The sequence below is a fragment of the Rana temporaria genome, chromosome 1 (genome assembly GCF_905171775.1).
Source record: "Rana temporaria chromosome 1, aRanTem1.1, whole genome shotgun sequence".
Lineage (NCBI taxonomy): Eukaryota > Metazoa > Chordata > Amphibia > Anura > Ranidae > Rana > Rana temporaria.
In genome coordinates, this window is record NC_053489.1 from 458,725,192 (window position 1) to 458,751,541 (window position 26,350).

At 39.2% G+C, this 26,350-nt stretch overlaps 1 protein-coding gene across 1 annotated transcript in view; it reads left to right on the forward strand.

Moving 5' to 3' along the window:
* Positions 1–26,350, forward strand: part of GRID2 (glutamate ionotropic receptor delta type subunit 2) — a 740,228-nt gene that overhangs the window by 275,075 nt on the left and 438,803 nt on the right. The window contains exon 7 of the mRNA XM_040344854.1: positions 218–337. Coding sequence (XP_040200788.1) covers positions 218–337 — 120 coding nt within the window. The remainder of the gene's footprint in view (positions 1–217; positions 338–26,350) is intronic.

Consider the following 26,350-nt stretch of genomic DNA (forward strand, 5'->3'; position numbering starts at 1 on the left):
AAGCGCTGCACAAATTGTTTGTTCTGTATGAAAACCTTTACTAAATAAATAAACAATTCATTCAGTTTATCAGCAATCAGGTGTACCCTCATGATACATAGGTAATGCTGAAGCATACGGAAATTGTAGCCATTAAAAAGAGTGGCCAGCTTTTCACTGAACATGTATAACACTTTTGACATGGATCTTGTGCACTACTGACTTTTTCTTTTGACAGGGGACAATAAATGGACTGACCGGAATTTTGGAATTTGACGAACTTGGGGATAATCCAAATATCCACTTTGAAATCCTGGGTACAAATTATGGCGAAGAACTCGGCAGAAGTGCGCGTAAGGTAAGCTAAGCACTACAAATAACACATTTCCCTCTGATTCCTCCTGTATTGTATTTTCTTCCCCGAAGTTGTAAAGCGATGCGCAAACTGTTGGTGCTATATAAATCCTGTATAATAATAATAATAATAATAATAATAATAATAATAATAATAATTTACCATAAATTCTAATACATTTTACATGCTAAATGATAATTGATGTTGATTTACAAAATAGCGGGCCCTCCTTCTGCTTCTGAGCCCTTTTATGTGCCATGAAAATGTAGAACAGATAAATGATGCTGATGCTCAAGAACTTAAAGTCTGTGAGTCCACCCAAAACTGATATCTAATTACCTGGCTTTATGCTATGACCCTTTTGTCCTGGCTGTATTGTCTATAACAGTAAATAAAGCTGAGTTTTCAAATCACAATTCTACACATCGAGCTGATGCAGTAGTTTTCTGAAAATGGGACCTTGGATTGAATTGGGTGGTTTACTATGATATATGTGATTGTTAAACAAGAAGTTAAACAACTTAGAGAATGGGATAAACAGTTCAATCTTAGTATTTGTGGATGATACTAAGCTAAGCAGGGAAATAATTTCTCTGCAGGATGTGGAAACCTTGCAAGAAGATCTGAACAAATTAATGGGGATGGCAACTACATGGCAAATTAGGTTTCATGTAGAACATTTTTAAATAATGCATATTGGTGGCAAAAATATGAATGATATTTACTCATTAGGGGGAGAACCTCTGGGGAAATCTAGGGTGGAAAAGGACCAGGGGGTCCTAGTAGATGACAGGCTCAGCAATGACATGCAATGCCAGGCTGCTGCAAGCAAAGCCAACAGAATATTGGCATGCATTAGAAAGGGGATTAACTCCAGAGATAAAATGAGAATCTTCCCACTCTACAAGACTCTGGTCCGGCCACACCTGGAGTATACCGTCCAGTTCTAGGCACTAGTCCTCAGAAAGGATGTGCTGGAGCTATAGAGGGTCCAGAGAAGGTCAACAAAGCTAATAAAGGGACTGGAGGACCTTAGTTATGAGGAAATATTAAGAGCATTGAACATATTCTCTCTGGAGATGAGATGCTTGAGAGGGGATATGATTTCAATGTACAAATACCGTACTGGTGACCCCACAATAGGGATAAAACTTTTCTGCAAAATGGAAATTAAAAAAGCTGTTTAACCTTAAACTGCATAGATCTAGAGCAGGGATCTTCAAACTATGGCCCTCCAGATGTTGCGGAACTAAAAATCCCATGAGGCATTGTAAAACTCTGACATTCACAGACATGACTGGGGATGATGGGAATTGTAGTTCCTGAACAATTGGAGGGCCATAGTTTGAGGACCCCTGATCTAGAGGGTTCTTTAACCACTTAAGGGCCGCCTAACGCCGATATACGTCAGCAGAATGGCACGGCTGGGCACAATCACGTACCTGTGATTGTTAAATGCCCAGCCGTTGGGTCACGGGCGCGCACCCGCGACCCGGTCCAAAGCTCCGTGACCGCGGCCGCAGGATCCGCGGACCCCATGCCACCGGAGTCCCGCGAACGGTCCCCGGAGCTGAAGAACGTGGAGAGGTGTGTGTAAACACACCTTCCTCATTCTTCACAGCGCTGTCATTGATCGTGTTTTCCCTGATATAGGGAAACACGATCAATGACATCACATGTCCATCCCCGCCCCCCTACAGTTAGAAACACATGTGAGGTCACACTTAACCCCTTAAGCGCCCCCCAGTGGTTAACTCCCAAACTGCAATTGTCATTTTCACAGTAAACAATGCATTTTATATAGCATGTTTTGCTGTGAAAATGACGATGGTCTCAAAAATTTGTTAAAATTGTCTGATGTGTCCGCCATAATGTCGCAGTCACGAAAAAAATTACTAGTAAAATTTTTTTTTTTATAAAAATGCAATAAAACTATCCCCTATTTTGTAAACGCTATACATTTTGCGCAAACCAATCAATAAACGCTTATTGCGATTTTTTTTTTTACCAAAAATAGGTAGAAGAATATGTATCAGCCTAAACTGAGGAAAAAAAAAATTTTTTTTATATATTTTTGGGGGATATTTATTATAGCAAAAAGTAAAAAATATTGAATTTTTTTCAAAATTGTCGCTCTATTTTATTTATTGCGCAAAAAATAAAAACCGCAGAGGTGATCAAATACCACCAAAAGAAAGCTCTATTTGTGGGAAAAAAGGAAGCCAATTTTGTTTGGGAGCCACGTCGCACAACCGCGCAATTGTCAGTTAAATCGACGCAGTGCCGAATCGCAAAAAGGGGCCTGGTCCTTTACCTGCATTTTGGTATGGGTCTTAAGTGGTTAATGTAAGAGTGGTAAGAATGTGGAATTCTCTTCCACAAGCAGTTGTTCCAGCAGGGAACATAGATAATTTCAAAAAACTATTGGATAGGCACCTAAACGACCACAACCTATAGGGATATACAATGTAATACTGACATAAAAGCACACACACAGGTTGCATTTGATGAACTTGTGTCTTTTTTCAACCTCATAAACTATGTAACTATGTAAAAACCCATACAGATGTATTGTAGAATACTGACATTACACCTGTAATCTATCAATTGTGGGTGCACTGCTTTGCAAGCTCCTGTGGGGGAAAAAAATATATATATTTTTTTCATTCTCATCTTAGTACAAACAGAGCTAACACAATAAAAATGTTCTGCAGTATAGCACACAGTGAAATAGGTTCTGATATCATGCCAACTGTCCTTTGATGAGTGCAACAGCAGAGAATGCCTGATCCAATTTCAAATACTGTATTTTCTGGCGTATAAGACTACCTTTTACACTTAAAAAAAATGGCCAAAAAGCAGGGGTCGTCTTATACGCCGGGTCAGCTGCCTGGATGCCTGCTGGATGTGCGGTAATACTGTATGTAGCTTTGGCTACATACAGTATATACCGTTTAGCCAATCCCGTTGAGCGACCTATTCAAATGAAAACAGAGCCTGCTCGGATTGGAGTAACAACCTCTGCCAATCTGAGCAGGCTACATACAGTAGCCTGCTCGGATTGGCTTTGAGAGTCAGAGAGGTGTGGGCTGATGATGTTACAGCCTCTGCCAATCCAAGCAGGCTTTGTATTCATTAATAGAATACATCGCTCGCTGTGATTGGCTCCAGCTCCAGCAAGAAGGAAGAAGAATATGGCTCCAGCTTCAGAAAGAAGGAAGAAGAATATGGCTCCAGAAGGAAGAAATATGAAGCGTCAGAAGCCTCGGAAGGGGGGTCGTCTTATAGTTCAGGCAAAAAAATCTTAAAAAAATTTAAAATTAGGGGGTCGTCTTATACGCCTGGTCGCCTTATACACCTGCAAATACGGTACATTTGTGTAAATATGCAGATTGCATGTTTTATGAATCAAAAAGAATACAAAGTGCATAAAACTGATATAATGTCTTAAAATATAACAATATAAAAAAGCCGCGGCTTTTTTATATTGTTATATTTTTTCTGTTATCACACGCTAGCCGCTGCCTGAGGACTGTGTTGTGGCAGCGCGTTTTTTTTGTTTTATATTTGTCTTTCTGATATAATGTCTTGCTTCTTATGATCCGACTTGTAAAATTTTCCCAACTCTGTATTGCTTAAACTCTGCAAAATGGGCTCTTAGGTAATAAGTAAATGGATTCATTAATATTCAAGCTATTATCTGGCAACCATAAATTCAGAATCTTTAAAAGTATTTATAAAAGGACCAAAGACATATTGAGAATTAAGTTTTAGACTTTTTCTGTGTCAATTCAGTTTCAGATTTAAAAGGCTAGTTATGTTAATTCATTGGGGATTACTGGTAAATACTTCAAATAAATATGAATCCATTAGTACTTTTTGGGGATAGCACAGTTCAGTCTTAATGTGTTGAAAGTCTCCAGAGACAATTCCTGATCACAGGGAAATAAAAAGCAAGTGTATTAAGCCTATTACAGTAAAATAGGCAGATTTTAGTTCACAGATGTATGTGGTTTGGAACTGTTCTGCAAGCAGAGGCATTAAAGGTCAAACTTACGTATTATCTTTGCTCTTTAAGTTTGAGCACTACAAAGTTGTTATTAAGTGTTGGCACAGTTATCGAGCACTTTGCCTCATCTTGTAATAAAATAATTCGGGCACAGCTTATATTTCTTGAGCTTCTCATGGCCTTGATGCGGTGCTGTGCTTTTAAGGACATAGGGTAAAGCTACACGTCCATAAATAAGTCAAGAGCTAGATAGCTTAAGCACAGCTGCAAAAAAAAAGGGATGTTCACAGAAATATGAGAAAGATTTTGGAATAAAAAGAAAATGAATGGAGAATATCTGGCCCATGCAGTGCTCAGTGGGGCTTTAAGCAAAATACTGTTTACAAGCAGAAAGTGATGGATAAGGTTCAGTGCCTGATGTCATCACAGTGAGTGACATCCCCCTGGGCTGCATCACTAAGACCATGATGCCAATATGTATGAGGTGCATGGCAAACTAGGAACAAGCAGGAATTTCTTTGACTGTTTGTTGAGTAGCATTTAAAAAGGTCAGTATGTAAAAAAATAAAGATATATATGACGTTAACATATCTATTTTTTAATACCTGTTTGAAGAAAACAGAGATATAAAAAGTAATTATGTATAAACATACAGTAGTTCATGAATGCATTTAGTAATTACATTTATGTTTAAGCTAGTGTTGTTAATATTAAATATGTTTTAAAGGCTAAGGTCACTTTTATGAAAAAAAAATATAAATGCACATATTTTTACAAGAAAAAAAAAGGTGCGTTTGCTATTTCTTTTCATGGGAGTGTGCGAAGCATTGCACCCAAGATCTTTAAATCACAGATACAAAGTCAGAATCCTGCAAACTCTTCCTCCAGCTCTCTACCCATCCTTCTGTATGGTTGGTATTTTAGTTAGAAAAGAAAAGGAGGATGTGTCACTGGACAAAGAGTGCACTGATTACTGCAATCATGTTCCACTGAGATCTTTGGGCCAGATTCACAAATGAGATACGACGGCGTTTCTCCTGATACGCCGTCGTATCTCTGTTTCTATCTATGCGAGTGATTCATAGAATCAGTTACGCATAGATATCTCTAAGATCCGACAGGTGTAATTGTTTTACACTGTCGGATCTTAGGATGCAGGACGCCGCTGGGGGGAGTTTGCGTCGTAAACCAGCGTCGGGTATGCAAATTAGGAGTTACGGCGGATCCACAACGGTTTTTCGCGTTCGCTACGTCGCCGCTAGTCTAGTTTCCCGTCGCAAAGTTACACTTTTTTTTTGGTGCCTTAACTTTAGTCAGCAAGTGTATTGCTGTCTAAAGTCTGGCCGTCGTTCCCGCGTCGAAATTTAAAAATCAACGTCGTTTGCGTAAGCCGTCCGGGAATACGGAAATACGCTATGCGCGTCGCCGTTCAAAAAAATGATGTCACGGCGCGCAAAGCACGGCGGGAGTTAGGAAACGGAGCATGGGCAGTAGGTCCGGCGTGGGAGCGCGCCTAATTTAAATGGCAAACGCCCATTTGAATTGGCCCGCCTTGCGCCGGAGGCCGCGGGCGTAGTTTTCATCGCAAGTGCTTGGTGAATCAGGCACTTGCGATGAAAAATTGCAGCGGTGTAACGTATCTAGGATACGTTACGCCGCCGCGATTCTACGTGAATCTGGCCCTTTGAGTCTGCTGCAGTGGAAGATGGGACTTGTACTTTATTCAGAACAAAATATTACAGCGCACACATGGAAAAATTATATTTACCTCCTGCAAGGCTATTTAAAACACCTCAACATTTTCAAAAAATATGGGGATTTAGTTACACCATATAGCTATATGGTGCTTAAGCCCACTGCATCAAAGTACCCCATAATCAGTGGGTCCTATGCTATCCATAGAATGGAAGATACTGCTTCTCTAAACCATGGGAGAAATACACTGCTTTATATGGGAGAACTAAAAGACTCCTCCTATAACACAGGTGGACACTAATAGGAGGCAATGATGGGGGAGTGGGGTTCTCCAGCCCAAAAGGTTTTGGTCAGAATCCATACAATAGACAAACAAATATTTGGGGGGCACACCCTAAAAGATGCATCAAAGATGGTGTAGCCATAAGACCATCAAACAGAACAAAATATTACAGTGCATACATGCATTTAAAACACCTGAACATTTTCAAAACATATGGGGATTTAGTCACACCATATAGCTATATGGTGCTTAAGCCCACCTACTGCATCAATGTAAACCCATTATCAGTGGGTCCTATGCTATCCATAGAATGGAAGATCCTGCTTTGGTTAGAATCTATACAATAGACAAACAAATATTTGGGGGCACACCTGTCTATTGTATGGATTCTGACCAAATCCTTATTGGCTGGAGAACCCCACTCCCCCATCATTGCCTCTTATTATTTCCCACCTAAGTTATAGGAGGAATCTCTTAGTTCTCCCATATAGTGGAGTGTATTTCTCCCATGGTTTAGAGAAGCAGAATCTTCAATTTCATGGATATCGTAGGACCCACTGATAATGGGATACTTTGACACAGTAAGTGGGCGTAAGCACCATAAATATACAGTATATGGTGTAACTAAATACCCATATTTTTTTAAAATGTTCAGGTGTTTTAAATAGTCTTGCAGGAGGTAAATGACATTTTTGCATGTGTGGTGTGTAATCTTTTGTTCTGTTTGATGGTCTTATGGCTGCACCATCTTTAATGCATATTTTAGGGTGTGCCCCCCAAATATTTGTTTACATATCACTAAAACTACATGTACAGGTAGCCTATTATGACCACCCTCCGCAATGTTGCTGCGATTTTGGCGCATTTTGCGGCCAGCAGTCAAAATATTCCTGTCCTGAATGCATTTCTTCCAAACTCAGGAGAGGGAGGTTGAGGGAGGTTAAACCTCTCCTAACCGCAGAAGCTCCTAAATGATCCTAAAAGCCTATATGTTCATGGACACATAGGGGTTGATTTACTAAAGGCAAAAAGGCTGTGCACTTTGCAAAGTGCAGTTGCTCCAGAGCTTAGTAAATGAGCAAAAGCTATGCTGACTTCCATCATCCAATCATGTGCAAGCAAAAATGCTGTTTTTTTTATTGTCCTTGCATGTGATTGGGTGCTTTTAGCAAAGAGAACCTTCCCCTCATTTACTAAGCTCTCGAACTACTGCACTTTGCAAAGTGCATAGTTTATTTGTCTTTAGTAAATCAACCCCATAGGCTTTAATGGAGTTTGGCAAAAAAAGTAAAAAAAAGTCAAACCCTGCTAACATATTCTTGCAAAACACATTGTACAGTATGTTAAATTAAACAGCCAATACAGCAAAACAACAAATGCATCTTGCAGTATACATACCTCCCAACATTTTGAGATGGGAATGAGGGACACCTACTAGCAAACGTATGTAGATATAGGACACACCTCCTGCCACACCCCCTTAAAGGAGAATTAACCAAAAAAAGGTTAATAAATCAACATGGGATTTTTTTAACCTCTATTATTCCTTTATATTTATAAAATAGCAGCAATTTAGAATTTGAATTAAAGGTTTAACACTGGAAAACACTTTTTGAAAGATGAAATGTGCATTTTATATACAACTATATAGATCAGACCAAAATGAGGGACAAATGAGGGGGGAAGAGGGACAGAGGGACATTGCTCCAAATCAGGGACAGTCCCTCGAAATCAGAGACAGTTGGGAGCTATGCAGTATATAAACCAGAACATACATATTGTGCATAATGCAAAGCAAATGTAAACATTTACTTCCCACAGTGTATGTTATTTCTAACAAATTGTTATTTTATTTGTTTCCGTTTGGTCTGTTAAATATACAGTACCATTAAAAGCATTTTATTATAAATGTTTGACAAGTGCAAAAAAAAATAGTAGCTGCTTATCCAACCAGATATCTTCCTGTGCATTCTGCCTCTGGGCTGTTATCAATAATCAATATTCCCTGCTATTTTTCTGGACTACCAACACATTCCCTGTTGTGGAGAGGAGAGGGAGGTATTACTGAACATGTCCCCTCTTCTGGAGGGAGGGAGGAGTTATATACTTCTAACACAGTTTTCACCCTATAACGGGAAGTGTGTTAATGACAGAATTACTAGGCTAAAATAAAGAATATTCCCCTCAGTGGTCTAGTTTGTGCCAGTATTGTGTCGGGATTATCTTTTTTTTTTTATTATTCCAGCAACCCATTAACATACAGTATAGTGTTTGTTTTGTTTTTGTGTTTTACAGCATTTCTTGTAATCAAGTGTAACTGGTCTCTTTATATTTGTGGCTTTACGTAATTTAGTATCAGTACACACACGCAAAAATAAGTATATGTATTGGGAATCCACGAGAGGTGCAGCGATTTCAACTGTGTTTAATTATTGATGTTCAGTTGTTAGAGTGACAGTTGTGTCCACTCATTTCATTCATAGGTATCACTAGTACTAAGCTTACTATGATCCTGCCTCAGAAATAAAATGCTTGAAACTTTGAAAGAAAAGTCCTCTGGCAACTTCTGTCAAAACAATAAGTGATATCATAACATGCTTCACTGACATGCATCTCCTTTTAGCTACCAGCTCATCGCCAAGCATCTGTACCCTGAAAGGGGATTGTAGTAAGCCATTTATGTAACCACTGACAACAATAAATGCATATGGAAATAATTGCTACCTAATGCCTGCATGGGGCCTGTGGGTCACAAAGGAAAGTGGCTACAGCTACATGTTTGTAGGGCTTTTAAAGATATAGGTGAATTTAAAATATTTTATTTTAGAGAGTTGCTACACTTCAACTGAAGAAATTTAAAATGTGGAAGTATCAGATAGAAAATAAAAATTGTGGAAAAGGTATACGAGAGTAACTGTAACAAACAATACCAGCCTCATAATGTATTTATGTTTTTATATGGGTGACTTTTTAGCCAGGTTTAATAAATTACAGATTTTGTGAGACTACATTTTCATACCCTAAGGCCCCATACACACCATAGAATCTATCCGCAGATAAATCCCATCAAATGGGTTTCTGCGGATAGATTCTATGGTGTGTACACTCCGTCGGATATTTATCTGCAGATAAATCTCCCCTGGGATGGATTTCCAGCAGATGGATATTTGCTGACATGCTCAACAAATCCATCTGCTGGAATCCATTCCAACGGATGGATCCGCTCGTCTGTACAGACTTACCGGATCCATCCGTCCAAAGGGATTCCCCGCACGCGTCGTAATGATTTGACGCATGCGTGGAATTCCTTATATGACAGCGTCGCGCCCGTCGCCGCGTCATAATAGCGGCGACGGCGCGACACGTCATCGGCAGAGGATTTCAGCGGGGATTTCAATGCGATGGTGTGTACACGCCATCGCATAGAAATCTTCTGAAATCCTCGAGAGGATTTATCCGCGGATACGGTCCGCTGGACCGTATCTGCGGATAAATCCTCTCGTGTGTATGGGGCCTTAAAGTCCCAATTATTTATTTTCTTGTATATGGTTAAAATATGTTATGCTTTCATGTTTCCCTACTAAATGAAGATTAAATGCCTAGCGCCTTCGCTGAGTATTGAACCGCTTCGGCCCCTGTTCACATCTGAGCATTCTGTTGCCTGAAGAAAAACACCTGAAGCTCAAAAGAGTACATGAGTTTCTTTTTGGCAGCTCCCCATCCCTAATTTCCTCTCCCTTTCCTGCTCCTAGTGCTTTCTATTGGATAAACATAAAACACCTGAAGATGTTAAATTCCTGTAGTACATTTCTAAAATGCTTTAAAAAGTTTGTAAAAAAAACTTCAAAAAATGCTATACTCTCAAATGTGAATGGATCCTTACATTTTTGACCACTGAAATTGTATGCTACAACTGTTTAAAACACAAACTGGCTGATAATGAAGGCAATTGAAAAGGGATCACATGGTCCATTTAGTTCAGGACTCTTCTTTTGCCCATTCCCATGCTGTTGTAGCTCCTCCATTGATAATTCAAGTACACATAGACCTGAAAACTGTATGTTGGCAGTAATGGAGTGGTGTTTGATCTCTCATGCAGCATGGTTAAAAGTATGTGCACTATATCCAGCATACCCCTTTACCCTAAAGTTAGCTATTCACTATCGGAACACACTACAATAACATTCAGATAAATATCTAATTTATTTACAATGATATCACATGCTATATGTACATACACGTTGTTTGCGCCCAAGATAGATCTAGATATACCTGTATATGGAAATTGCACAGAAAGCTATTTTTTGGAGGTAAGGGGGCAGTACTGTTAGATTAGCCTATTTACATTGACACCTATATAAAATACTTTAAAAATAAATGCCCATGTTATGCTACAGTATTTATAGGACTATTAACTTGAAGCCTTCATGTTTAAAAACTCTTCAGCATGATCTGTTTTTAACATTGTCTTCATCTGCTATGTATTCTGGTATGCAAGTAGAGTTCAAATGAGGGTAAATAGTGCAGCATAATGAGAATTATAAAAACTTGCTCATAACGGGCACATATATCAGAGAATAGAATGTTATTTTCTTGCTCATTTGCATTTTAATTTGCTGGCTCTTTAGGTTTTGTAAATACATGAGATTTATGCAAATAATATATGGAAAAGTATTACCAACATGTCTTCTTAACAGTGATTGCATTAAATGTCTGAACAATATGATAAATACAATCTCCCTTACAAAACTAGGTATGAAACATTAGAAAAAGCACAATTATGTATTTAATGGGTAAGAAAGTTTTACCCGCCATCTTCTTTCTCAGTTACTGAACTGGTTTGATTCAGACCAATAGGGCAATATACTAAAGCAAAATTAAAGTCAATTGGTTTCAAAGGGGAGTCCTTTCTGTCCTGTCCACTCATATTGCTGATTTCACCTAAAATGTAAGGAGTACTAGGTGAATATGTTGTTGTTGGTAAATCTGGGAGGCAATAAAAACACCCAATTGGTCAAAGAATTTACCAAGTGCCAGAGTAATGCCAAATGTTAAAAGGCATCATGTACTAATATAGCATACAGAGAAACATATTGTTTGAGGAAAATAACTTTCTCTGTACCTCCTATGGACTTTAACCTCCCTGGCGGTATGATTCTGTCTGGAATTACATACCAAAAGCGGTACAATTATTTTGCAAGGAAATTTGGCATTTTATACTATAGGCCTGTAATTTTTAGAAATAACTCACTTAAATCTGACCAAGCAAGAGTCTTGTAGGCATCCCGGGTATGATTTTTTTTTAAAACAAAATTATAAATTATAATATAATAAATAATTATAAATAATTATAACAAATAATAATATAATTATAATAAAAAATATTCAATAATGTAATCAACTCAAAATCACTGAAATGTGCTCAGTTGCAGAATTGTCGCTGTCATTATTTTTTTTTTTTATGACGAATTTCCCCACAAATCGCTATCGCACATTTCTACAAGTGATTATAATTTATTATCGCTGTTTTCTAGCTGATCTAAAACCATTTTTGACATAAAGGGACACTTTTGGACAATCTACAGTTTTTAGGCAGAAATGACATTTTTTATTTTTATAAAAGTACATGTAGGGCACTGGGCAGACCACTAGGGACAAGGGGGTGTGTATTTTTTACATACAGTACTGTAATCTATAAGATTACAGTATACTGTATGTAAAGTGTTTGTTTACTTTTTTGAATTTGGCGCCGTTCTCCGCTCCCGTGCGTCGTAACGTCGCAGGGAACAGAGATCGGCGGCACACGGGGAGACTGTGAATCGAGCGAGGAGGTCCCGCTCGCTCACACAGCGGGGTGGCATCGCTGGATCCAGGGACAAGGTGAGTAACTTGCCTGTGGATCCAGCAAAAGGTAAGCCACGTCACTGCACGTCCACCCCGAGCGTGACTCGGGGATACCGATCCTAACATTGAAAACCAACCCCGAGTCACGCTCGGGTTTACCGCCAGGGAGGTTAAAGCACAGCTACAGCTGTAAAATGTATATCATTTTTTTAAGCACAAAAGATATTTTTTAAAAACAACATTGTGTTTACAATGCTGTACCCATGTGTTAGGTGCATAAATAACCATTGCATCACAGTTTGCAGAATAGGCAAAAGTATTGATGCACACAGATGCATTGGAAACAGTTCCACAGTTGATATGTTTCTACACAGCATAGAGCTGCTTCCTCAGGAAAGATGGGAGTTGCAGCATCTAAACAAGAAAATATAACAAAATAATACATAATAATATGCATCAAACAAAACATCATCACTGGGTCAGGGCTCTAAGACTTACCCAGAGCTAGGAAATGAACCATCCAAACAATGGCAGCAAACCAGGGAGCCAAATACTACCCCCGGTGGGTATGGGAGACACACAGGCAGATCAAATACCGGTTAAAAACCGCAAATAGGGGAGGTTTTTATTCCAAGAGAAAATTATTAACAAACGCCACAAATTTTCTTCTCAAACACAAATCAAATACTCCTACCAGGGGAGTGTAACTCCAACATTAAAAGGTGGACCAGATTTGGTAGGGACATTGTGTAATCGGATGTATCCAAAGCTTCAGTAAATCATCAAAGGACATTAATCCAGATTAATGATGATATGAATACCAAGAGGATCCATATACTGACTTTGGGGAATCTTTATAAAAAAAGAAAAGGAAAGGGACAAAAAGGAAAAGGAACATGGCAAACAGCTCCTATCCAGCACAATACCCCCATATTACCAGGAGAAAGGCATGTAGCAAAGCAAATTATTAACAATAGTAAAAAAGCCAATAACCAACAGGTATTGAGATGGGACCCATAAGACTAAAGAATATGTTAAACTCCACTATAACAAAAAAAAAATTAATATATAGTAGATACAGCTCAGAATAAAGAAAGCACATCTCCTTCAAATGAGGTAAAGAGGTAAAGAAAGCCACTAGATAAATGAAGCCATGTGTCCACCCTTATATCTCAATCCCTGCATGCACAGCTGGTTCTAATGAGCCCACCCTTCACAACACTGGGCCCGATTCCCAACTGCACATGTTATGTGTTAATAAATAGCCAAGAACACTTAACCACTTCAGCCCCGGAAGATTTGTCTGCCCAATGACCGGGCCATTTTTTGCGATTCGGCACTGCGTCGCTTTAACTGGTAATTGCGTGATCGTGCGACCCTGTACCCAAATAAAATGTACGTCCTTTTTTCCCCACAAATAGAGCTTTCTTTTGGTGGTATTTTATTACCTCTGCGGTTTTTATTTGTTACGCTATAAACAAAAGAATAGCGACAATTTTGAAAAAAACACAATATCTTTCTTTTATTGCTATAATAAATATCCCAAATTTACAAAAGGATCTTTTGAATCTGATATAGGGCAATGCACGTTTTTTAAGAGCACTATCTAATATGTGTATGGCACACACATGTATGTGTTTTCTGCATTGTTCTGAGAAGAATATTTGTATATGAGCACTTGGTACACATCTATATACACACATATATTCGGTGGATTGTCAATAGGGGGGATATATATAGGGGCTAACAATTGCAATTATTGCCCAGAAGTAGGTGGACGTAGGTTAACCACTAGGGTAGCGCAATCCATATACTATACTAATTCCTGTTTTGGACGAGACACTTTTGAGTGTCTTGCACCTTTTTTTCTGATTGCAGCAAACCCACCATTATAGAACAATTTTTGTTTTTACTTGCGCCAACAACACTCGCATCATACTCACTCCACAATTACACATTTTTATTGTTTCCCCCAGTTCCATCACCTTACCGTCATTCTGGTCCAGGTCAGAATGACATGTCCCTGGTCCTGAAGCCTCCTGGGACTACCTACTTACATCATCTCCCAGGAGACAGCAGAACCAGGAAAACAAAGCAGCGACCCAGATGGCAGCTGGCTGGCTGACCTGGAAAGGGAATAGAAGAATAGGATGGCATGTTTTGAAGATACCCAAGAAATACTGGTAAAATAGAGAGAATAAGTGTTTTCCAGGTAAAAGATTTATAACCATTATTGACATGGAACTAAAGTCCTTTTGGTACCAAGGTGCTGACATTTATACATTTTCATGACAGAAGAGACTCTGCCTGCTAGAATTTTTTTATGTTGTTAATCACAGCTCAGGGTACAATCTTGGCACAGTTCTGTGCTGGGACAAAGTAACTCCCAAAGTAACTCCCATGGGTATGGCACAGGAGTTACTACATTTGGGCTCTCCAATCAAGAGTTCCGAAGACCCCAAACCTGAAGCAATAAGGAGAAGATGGAAGTGCTGGCTATAGAGGGGAGTGCTGACATTGCAGCTCTGGAAGCTATTGCTTTGCTAGATAAGTCTGTTGCGCTAATATGCTGTGCAAACTCCTGGGGCTCAACAATTTTAATTTTGCCTAGTGCTTTAGTTCCACTTAGAATATGGGCAAAATATATCAATATTCTTTCTTTACAAAATATCCTAAATATAATCCCATTCACTGGTGTTTACTAGACTGGTAATTTTATATTTACATCCTACAAACTATGAACTAGAAATGTGCTTGAAGGGAATTTAAAATGAGGAATCATTAAACTAATCAACCCCACACCATAGATTTAGGGAATCAATGGGCTGTGAAATGAGAGATAAGAGTATGATCATGCCTTGCACGTGGGTAGCAATAATATATATTTAGAGCAGAAAATAATGTTGTTAATTGAGGTTATTATTCCACACACACAATAAGCTATGGTCTGTGGCTGGAAGGTTGTGCTAGAACTTGTCCCTGTATCTCACTCTAAAGGGCAGTGTTACTTAGGCCAGTGTTTTTTCAACTCATGTAACAGACCTCTGGCTCCCGCATAATTCCTTGGGAAATTGGTTATCTTCTTCTTTCTATCTATCTGACTTCTTTGTAGCATTTCTCTCTTGGACAGCATTCTTACGGGGCATCATTTTTTGTGCAAGCAATCCAAGTGTTTTAGTGTGCAATAGGGGCACAGGTGCAGCATACAGCTCTGGTGCCTGCAGGTTGTCAAAGTCTATGGCTGAGTGGTTCTCACATTTAGGATCCTATGCTTTGAGGGATAAATGCACCTGTGCCTCCTGGGCAAACTAAAATTCTGAGATGACAGGAGCTAGATGACCCGTGTTCAAGAGATCTTATGCTTTGCCTAATTTTTGTAGAGGTGTTTCCCTGACCTCTAGTGGAGTGTAGAGTCAAGGCATGTCTCTAGTATCATCAAATAACAAACAAACGTTGGTCTCAGTATAGTATGGCAGTGCTTAAGATCAAAGCTTTTGCCTGGACCTTTGTGGAATGTTGGTGTTGATCAGTGATTATTGAGTGTCATTCTAGTTTGGACCCCTGGCTACCTCTGATTTTTATCTGCATGTCTATAGCCTAACTTGACTGGTGCAGATTACTTGTTTAGAGATTATTTTGATTGGTTACGCGGACGCCTCATATATTATATACCTGGGACTTAGCTCCACCTGGCCAAACAATTGCTAATTCCATTCACTTAATGTTTGCCTTGTGAAGCCGCCGAGGATCTCTGCGAGCCGAAATTTCCCATTGAACAATGAGGAAATAGAGAACATGTTCTCTATTTCCTCGCCGAGGTCCTCGTCGGCTTCCTCGGCCGAAAGTGTACACACGGCCGGGTTTCTCGGCAGAATTCAGCTCCGACCGAGTTTCTGGCTGAATTCTGCCGAGAAACTCGGTCGTGTGTACGGGGCCTAACATGTTTGTTATTAAAAAAACTCTTTAGTATCACTTTAACATGGTGTGAACCTCTTGCAGCCCCTGTGAGAGAAAGCAGAGAAGAGAGAGCAGCGTGAAACAGAGTTGAGCACATCACTCTTCTTTTTCCTCTTTCACTGATCAGTCACAGGCAGGTGCAAGATGAGCTGAGATGCAAGCCATCAGACAGAGAACATCTAATGTCAGAAAAAAAGTACCATGGGGGAACCTTCAGTTTGAGGATAAATATTGCAACTAAAGTTGGTTTTGCTAATTTATCTTTTAATAAGCTATATATTTTTATTTTTCTGTATTTTGACTGGGGTTACGCTTTAAATATTAATTATATTTGCTTGACCACTTGTATAGAAAGATGTAGCCTGAAGACTATTGTATTATAGGGTCACTAATTCACAGTGAATTCTAATGTCTGCAGGTAGTGTGTATATTATATTATTATTAGTATTATTATTATTGATGCTTTTATTAGAATATGTGTGTGTTTGTACTAAATTGTACATATTTGATAGACAGGCTTGAGCATAAATATTACAGCAAAAGTTGGATTTGCTAATTTATCTTTTAAAGAGCTATATATTTTTATCTTGCTATCTTTTGACTGAAGTTTAGCTTTAAATATTGATTATATTTGCTTGATGACTTGTATAGAAAGATATAGCCTGAAGACTATTGCATTATAGTATTTAAAAAAAGTGTTTATGTATATTATATTATTATTATTATTATTATTATTATTAATATTATTGATGCGTTTATTAGACTGTGTGTTTTTGTACTAAATTGTGCATATTTGGTGGACTAAATAGTTGTTTTATTTACAATTCTAATGTTAAGAAGTAGCCCAGATTCAATGGAATGCTATAGCCTGCTAAGCTTATTACCACTGTCATTGCCACATTGAATTGGTAGCTTGCGTCTTCACCATCTGCCAAGCAATGTACTGATACATTACAATAGTTTCTAACCCAGTTTTATTAGTGTAACTGGCAAAGTGGTGGATAACATCTCAAGGAGAATGCAATTCCCCTGCTGTGCACAGCCTTGCAGGATTTCCAAAAGATTCTGCTTAGCACACATTGATGTCATACTGATGTATCGTGCTGTCCAGCACTTGAAACATGTGTGAGCCTTTTAATGAGATAAGTCCACAGAGTTGAACTTATCACACTACTGATTACCTGGCTAAGATCCTTTTTATTTGGACCTATGCATTGCAAGCTGCTAATGAATGTTTTCAACTTGCAGTAACACTACTGTCAATTAGGCAAAGCAAGCATTACATGCTCTCTATACTATATATAACCCTAAGCACAACCATAATCACAGTTTGGTCTTGTTTTTGTGTTATAAAATACGACTGGAAATGTACACAGAACATCAAATGCTCCTGGCAATGTATACCTGTTGTCCTAGCAACAGCCTTGAATCTTCATTATCTGTAACTTGCTAACTAATTAGCTGTTGCCAGTGGTCTTGGCATTCAGGTATGCTGCTTTATTCTCATAAACACACATGTACAATTATACATAACCTGACCTCCAGGCAGATATAAAAAAAAAACACTTATTGCAGTTATGCTGTATATCCATTACAAATACAATTACTGTTTTGTTTTTTTATGCAACTAGAGCAAATAAATAAATATTTCCTGACAAGAGCCCTCGGTGTTCAACATCATTAAGGCCACTTTAACACTGAGGTGCTTTACAGGCGTCTTTGCGCTAAAAATAGAGCATGTAAAGCGCCTGTAAACTGCCTCTTCTGCAGCCCCAGTGTGAAAACCTGAGTGCTTTCACACTGGCGCGCTGCGCTTGCAGGAGAGGAAAAAAAGTCCTGCAAGCAGCATCTTTGGGGGAGTGCAGGAGCAGTGTATACACCACTCCTCCACCACCCCTGCTCATCGAAATGAATAGGTGCAGCTTTCAAATCACCTTAAAAGGGCTTTTAAACCCCTTTTAACCATTTCTGCCCCTTCTGCTAATGGACCCGCAGCTTTAGCGTGAAAGTGGCCTAACATTAGCATTCAACATCTGCACTGTGTAAGAGAAGGAGGGCCGTGGAAGTTCTGGTATTTGACCAGTCAGGTTGGTGATTCCATCTTTCAGTGACAGGCTGGTAAACAAAAAAAAAACAGATACACTTTAAAACAGCCCAGGAAAAGCAGCTATTTGTCCCACTATTGATTTAAAATGGAACTAGGATTCTGTAGCTCCTGTTGACACTAGCATTGATATTTGATTATTCTACAAATTGTTCCACATGGGCTTGCTGTAGAAGAGAATGTAAACACAATGCTTGTGTTTACATCAGGATTGTTGCGATATTACAAGGGATGTCTTTGTAGTTTCTGTTAGTATGGAGCCTCTGAGAGAGCTGTTGCAGCTCTTTACAGCCTTTTACTGAAGCAGTAGATCACTGTTACAAAGATCTATTGCTGGTTGATTGCCACCAGCAATAGATTACTATTAGATGTAATCTGTTGCGGCAGAGCTGCATGAGGGAAGTCTGGATCACATCCTCACTTACCAAATCCACTATGCAAAAAAAAGTGTAAAAAAATATAAGAAAAAAAATAAGGATAGACCGATAGATAGATAGACCGATAGATAGATAGACCGATAGATAGATAGATAGATAGATAGATAGATAGATAGATAGATAGATAGATAGATAGATAGATAGATAGATAGATAGATAGATAGATAGATAGATAGATAAAGAATGTGTGGGCACTACCACCCAAAAGGTGACACTTTGTAATTTGGGTTTCTGTTCTGTGCTTCAATTCTCAGCCCCTCTAACACACCTGGTTAAGTGAAAGTTACTGCAAGTAGTTATAGGAACACAAGTGTAGATTCCATAGGTGTGAGCAGCCTATTGCATTAGGGTGTGCACCCCAAAGCAATATGGCAATGGACAGTGTCGGTAGAGCAGTGGACGATGTGGAAAGGGCAGAGACTGGTGCCAGTTTATTTTTTATATTTTTTTTATTATTTCTTTTTTACAATTTTATCATTTTTTTTTACAATATTATTTTATTTTTTATAGTTTTTTGGAGCCCCATGGTGGTCTAGGTTAAATATTAGGGGTCTAAACAGACCCATGATGTCTCGCTTTTGAGACAGAGAAAGGGAATGGGGAAAGAGATTCCCCAGTTCTTTTATCTGCAGCCAAGTAGCAGGGGGAATCTGCCCAGCACAGGGTCATTAGGGTGTGCCCGGGCACACCTGGCACACCCTGTGCGCACACCTATGGTAGATTCCTTTAACTGGGCTGTGAATTAGAACCAGGGAATAGACACAAGACCGTTTCCTGGTATTTGAACCACAGGTAGATTCAGACACAGTTGGCTGGACAGTATAATTACTATGCCAAGGTAACTTAGAACAGAGGCCTGTACCACTAGACTTCTGCACTACACCTAGCCTTAAGTGAACTCTAGGAGAATAGCTAGTATATGGTGCAATGTCCCTTGAGAGGTCCCTCTTAGTATATGCCAGCCCTCAAAATTTCCACTCGCCTGCTAGCATTTGGCGAGTGGATTTAAGCTGGGGGCGAGTGATGACAGGGCTGCATGACCAATGTCCCTTCAATCTGTGCCTACACTTGGAGCCCCAATGCGATTGGCGGTCGAAGAGGAAAGGTGCATGCTCGGGAAAAGTAGTCTGGTTAGCCGCGCACAGGCAGAGCAGTACACAGGTGCTCTCCTTACAATTCTCATTAAGCCATGGGTCCTAACAGTATGACCTCTCTGAGCCTGCCCCCCTCCCCCGACCAATGTAGCTGGAGATCAGAGAGCAGGGAGCAGGAAGTAATGAGTCAGGTGGAGGATTGCGAAAATTACCACTCCGGGTGTCCCAGGTAGGCAGTGCAGCGCTCACTGAAAGTTGCCCTGACATGAGAGTGGCAGCCTTCCAGTTTGTGCAGTTTTCTTCTCCTTGTGCTCTATGTAGGTGTCCAGGAGTTCAGCCTGAGCACTGTGAGCAGACTGGTCTCAATGTGTGCTGTGCGGTGTCAATGTGTGCTGTGCGCTGTCAGTGTGCGCTGTGCTATGGTGTCAACGACTGTGCAGTTGTGTGGATCTCAGCGCTGGATTGTACTCCCTCCCGCTGTGCTGCAGCTCCTCTCCTCACTGCCAGCCTGAATAAAAGGGGGAAGTGGGGACATGCAAGCGTGGAGCCGCACACACAGGCTCCTGATGATGAGATGAATAGGAGAGGGAGAGAGAGGATGGATGGATGGGAGTTGCAGAGGAGACAGCAAGAGAATGGGGAAGAGATCCAGTTCTAGTGCCCTGTCCCTCTGGTCTGTCCCCAGTGCCCTGTCCCATTTTGTTAAAGTTGTTTTTGGTAATATTAAATTGTGTAACTTGATTCTGCATAAAACATTTCATTCCATGAGATAATCTACGAGGGCGTGTTTAGGGGCGCAATAAGGCGTGGAGCAGTGTATGAATTAGGTGGGGCAACTGGTGGCGAGTAACTCTTGAGGCCTGGCTAGTAGCTCAGGGCTTGAAATTTTGAGCCCTGGTATACGCAATATGTGAAGTTCTCTGTGTAGCAGCTGCAAAGGGACAGTATTTAGTCTAATTCTTCAGCTAGCTTTTGGGACCAGTTGTACCATTGGTGCATATGCGAAGGCTCCCAGTAAAGACTGCAGGCAGAAATAAGGCTGCTAGATGGCTGTATGGTCAGTTCCTAAATGGCTCAGTCTCTCTAGCAGCGGGTTGTAAATCCCCATAGCAACAGCTCACTAGTCCCAGCGAATATGCAGCTCACCATCTGGTCACACAAAGTGATTAGTCCTCTGCACCCAGGTGATTCCGGCTATCGACACATCTGGACCTCGCACTCAATATCCTGCTCAGGCAGATGTTATGCAGCAGTGACAGTGCACACTGGAAAGCAATGTGCACTCTCCAGGCTCCTTGATTGCAAGAGGAAGCTATGTTCTGTTCAGTCTGAGAAAATGCAGGTATTTTCTCTCCCCCTGGTAATATCTCTCTAGGAAATGCAGTTCAAAAGGTCTTGATTACAGTAGAGTCTCTCTCCTCTGGACTTTAGTTCCTACAGTGCAGTGTTGCCTAACCTATTAAACACTTCTTGCTCAACAGCTCCCTCCTCTTGCTGATATAGTTGTCAACCAGTTCATGCAGGAGCTACAGAGAGCAGCTGAATGCATAGGGCTTTAAATGTATAACTTGGTACAATGTTCATCCAGCGGCAGCTTGGATTAGACTTTGACAGACTGCAGGCAGTGATGTTGAATGCTGAACATGTCTCTTCTGGGTGCACTAAAGCAGTTAGACAGCCCTGTGTGCAAAGGGCCTTTGTTTTATCTGGGTGCACTCTTTTGTATGTACAGTGACAGCTGTCAGCTGTGTTTATCAACAATGCTATTTATTTTCCATGTTGTGCTGACATGATAATCACAAGGCTTTGTTAGATTATAAAAAAAAAAAAATAATTCAAGCAAATTTGGCCTAAGCATTCTGCATGGCAAATGTTTTCGAAGGCTCCTGCTGCATACTTGCGATTTGGAGCTTCTGATTATGTGACACCTGTGACAGATAATCACAGTGGTTACATGCTCAGAATGACTGCCTCCACCTCCCGGCATTTAGATGCCATTAAAGAGCTTGTGAGGTCGCATCGGAAAGGAGTTAGGTGATATGCTTGTTAGTAGCAGTGGAACCACATGGGCTGAATCAAACCCTGACATCTTATATACCTGTCCTCTATCGCTGTCCACTTGGACAAGTTTGATGTTACTGATCACATTAATGTTACAGCGTTTTAGTAAAAAATCCACCAGGATGAGTATTACCCTTCATCATAGTCAAAAAAGATGTGTAAACCCACAAACACAGAGATCTCACCACTACTCCAAGAGTTATCAGAAACTGTCAGGTAATATAATTCCCCAGAATATGTGTATCTATAGCATCTAATCTACTTGCAATGCAGTTTAAAGGTGATTATCTGCATGCAATGATATATACAGTACATGTGACTTTCTATACACAGGTGGTCCCGGGGTTACAAACAAGATAGGGTCTGTAGGTTTGTTCTTAAGTTGAATCTGTTTGTAAGTCGGAACAGGTAAATATTTTAGGTGTAGCTCTAGCCAAAAAATATATTTTTAAGCTTTTTGGATAGCATAGGGAAGGGTTAACACCCATGTAACTTTTGGTTTGCTGCCTGTGCCCCTGTTCAGAAGATTTTGTCTCACTTTCTGTCCCAATGACAATTTTGAAAATGTTGGGTTGTTGTGGAAACAAGCCTTGGTGATAAGGCTTCAGTGGAGACCCCTGTTTCCCATTATAACTCTTACAGGAGTGAATTTCCCTTCCTTGGGGTAGAATTTCTCTCCCTCCATTTGTAAGTAGGAGTCATTTGTAAGTCGTTAATATCTATCTATTTATCTATCTATCTATCTATCTATCTATCTATCTATCTATCTATCTATCTATCTATCTATCTATCTATCTATCTATCTATCTATCTATCTATCTATCTATTGGTACATCTGTCTAACTATCCCATTTGTTTGTGTATCCTCAAGCTACTAAAAGCCACAGGCAGTATAAATTTAAGCCTGTGAACAAAAATTGTGCTTTCAGTATCAGTTTTAAAGGTGATTTTATATCTTGCCTATTTGTTAGAGGATCCTTTGAGAGTAAACTTTATTAATCCTTACTCTCACAGGATGCAATTAAATTGTACAGAATACTGTTCAGCCACAACTTCCATTATTTTACCTTGTGTTGCACATAAAACGTGATATATGTGCCAGTACAGAATACAGTCTCGCTCATAATGATGAAGTTAAATTCTATGCAGTGTGGGAAAAGCTCTTTGTTACTTGTAAAATCTATTATAGGTTTCTGTATCAAAGTTAGCAACATCTCACAATATTCTCACAAGAATGTTGGCATATTGACGTATTTCTATATTACATTATATGGCTTTTGAAATGACTTCAGGGTAAGACTGTGTACAGAGTAATGTTTAGCATGCAGGTCCTATATGTCAGAATGTACCTGCACACAACATACTGTAAATGTCACCATAGAGACCACTGATCTTTATGGAGAGAGGTTACTATACACAATGTTCCACTAAATTGCTTCTATTGCACCTAAATGAAACAAATAATATTTGTTTGCAATCCCCGTAAATAAATTAATATTTAAGCAGAGACATTTTCAATCAAAAATCAGTGACCTGCACAGAGACATCTGATCTATAAGTAGTTTGTGACTCGGAAGATATTACTGAATACTGTATCTGTACAAACTAAATATAACTGTCACCCATATTGCATGACAAAGCAGTGTGACTCGAAAGAAAGAAAGAAAGAAAGAAAGAAAGAAAGAAAGAAAGAAAGAAAGAAAGAAAGAAAGAAATGAAGGAAAGAAAGATAGAAAGAAAGAAAGAAAGAAAGAAAGAAAGAAAGAAAGAAAGAAAGAAGTAGTTATTAAAGAATAAGTGAAAAAAAATGTTCATAAGATGGGAGCTAGGAATATGTCATTTGTGCCCGATGTAAAACATCTTATCAGTATCAAGTTGAGTAACTCCAGGCAAAACCCCAATGATGAAACCAAATATGCCAGATCAATAGGACAATCATTTTCTCAGTGACTTTACATGGAGATTAAATTTTATTTGGGAATCAATTCTAGAAAGCTTACATAAAATAAAAAAAAAGGGCATTACCTGTAATACAGAAAAACAGGGTATATTTTGTGTAAATCTTTTTATGTAATAAACCTCACTTTGGCCTTAATTAGGCTTTAGTTTACATTTTCTCATCAAATGTGTTTATAGAAATTGTATAAGTCAGGAAACAAGTTCAAAAGCGATACAGGAATATACAATATTAAGGTACATTATAACTTCATAATATGACTAAGGATAAATGTGCCTTGTTCTTTAGTCAAAAGGTTAACCCAGAGAGACAATTTCCTATAGTGTTAAGAGAGTAAACATTTCTAAACATTAACTATGATAAGAAAATGGAGTCTCAAAATAGTTATAATTTGAAATTATCTAAAATTCTTAATAAAGGAAGCTTTAAGGGAATGTCGCACTCATATTTCAAGCAGGAACACATTTCAATGTTTTGTAACATCATAAGAACAGGAAATACAATTCTGGCTTTTACCATGGCTTGATAAATCGTACATTTAGTTTCAGTTGATATCAGGTTAGGAATTTCCAGGCTTTAGCGATTGTTTGTTTCAAGGCTGTAGTAATCTGTAATGAAAGTTTGAATTGATTATTAGACAGAGTTGTCGGTTTTATGTTTAAAAGTGCAATAAAAGGATCAGGGAAATGGACACTGCAAATGTCAAAATCATGTGAAATATGTCTTCCCAAAATCTTTTTTTTTTTTTGTTTCGTAAAGTTTTATTAGGTGAATATGAAATCAAACATAGCATCGTACAGATACATCATATAACTGCATATTTTAACAATAATAATAAATAACCGAAAGAGTGATGTCTCATATTACAATCTTATACTAAAATACAGTCATCAAACGAAAAAATATAATTGAAGAGAAAGAGTCGTAAATAAGAGAACATTAAGTAGCATAAAAAAGAAAAAAAAATTCACCAAAGAGAATTTTTGTTGTACCCATCTCAACCAGTAAACAGGTTAATCAATTGTATATTTATTTTGTGGTCAAGAGAGGCGGAGAAGGGTAGGGGAGTGAGGGGAAGGGGAGAGAAAAAAAGGTTGAGGGGGGAATTTAATATGCATTGCCTGACTTAGGATAATTTACCAGTATATTCCATCCACTTTACCAAAATGTTTAATAGCCTTGCAGAGGGTGTTATTGAGTCTTACTGAATGATTGTTTTATATGTCTGTGATTCTTTGAAAACCATCCAATTATACCATGTTGTCAAGAAATTAGTTATTCTCTCCTGAGAAATGCTTATGGGTTCTTGAACAAGTACATCATATATGGAAATGTTATCCAGGTTCAGTACAGCCTTGAAAACAAGAGGAGGGATAGTTGAGGGCAAATTTCACAATTCTGGTAGGGCCTAAGTACCAATGTGTAAGTACTTTGTAATTAGTTTCTGAAGCAGCTATGTTTTGAGAGGAAGATTTTGTAGTAGTCCAAATCTTGTCCCATACTGTTGTTTCCAATGAGATTCCCACTTAGCTACATATGAGGTTGGACTAGAATCCGGATTTGAAATGAGCTGGGCGTAAAGGTTCAAAATAAGTCCTTTTGCATGGGGGTCATGTTTACATACGTTTTCAAAGTATAATTTATCAAGTATAAGTCTTCTGTGGATATTAGGCATATTTCCATAGAGATCTTAGATGGAGCTGAGGAGGATGGCTGGAGGGCTCTGACAAAAGAATATTGCAGCCCCACAGAAGTTTCGTACCTTTATCCAGGGAGTACACAGTGTGGGTCTTGCCTTGGTAGGTGATGAGAAATTTAGTGGGGCGACCCCATATGCATTTGATGTTAAGTTTGAGAAGTGCCTTTGTGGTGGTTAAAAGTTGATATCTGGCTTGAAAAGTTGATCTTTGAGAATTTTCTGGATAGGGAAAGCTGTTCCCTGACGGCCATTGTTTGTTCTTTGATGTTATAAAAGTGAATTTGTGCTATCACATCCCACGGAAAAATATCAGGAAAGGAAGTGAAGATGATATTCAGATTCATGAGCATTAAAGACATCCAAGAGGTTAATACAGGCATGGCAGATATCTCTGTTCATATCATCCCTGTGAGAAAAAATCTGTGAGAGATCATGAACTGCAGTAGAAATGTTTAATATCAATGGGTGTAGCCGGCTGGGAAGATGCAGTCCTCTAGTTGCTGCAGCAGCGATGAGGGAGTAGATACAGAATAGGTGAAGGGCTGCATTGCTTTTCATGTGACTTCTCCCTGCTTGTGCTTTTTCGATTTTTCTGGACTGTGGGTGGTAGGGGTGAGGACTCACCAGAATGTTGGAGAAGTCGAGACGTAGTGTGAAGGATGAGCTGAAATGGAAGAGGAGCTGCCGCTGCCAAGTTGCTATACTCTCTCTCCTCACAGGAGGATAAAAGTCTGTCAGCTTGTAAGGGTTACCCCTCTTTAGTATGATGGCAGGTGTCAGGTCAGTTTACAGGCTCAGCTATGCAAGTAGGGTCCCTTGGTGCTGGGTTGACCGCTGAAGGATTCTCTTTGCTGGAGCTCAGTCAAGCAGTGCCAA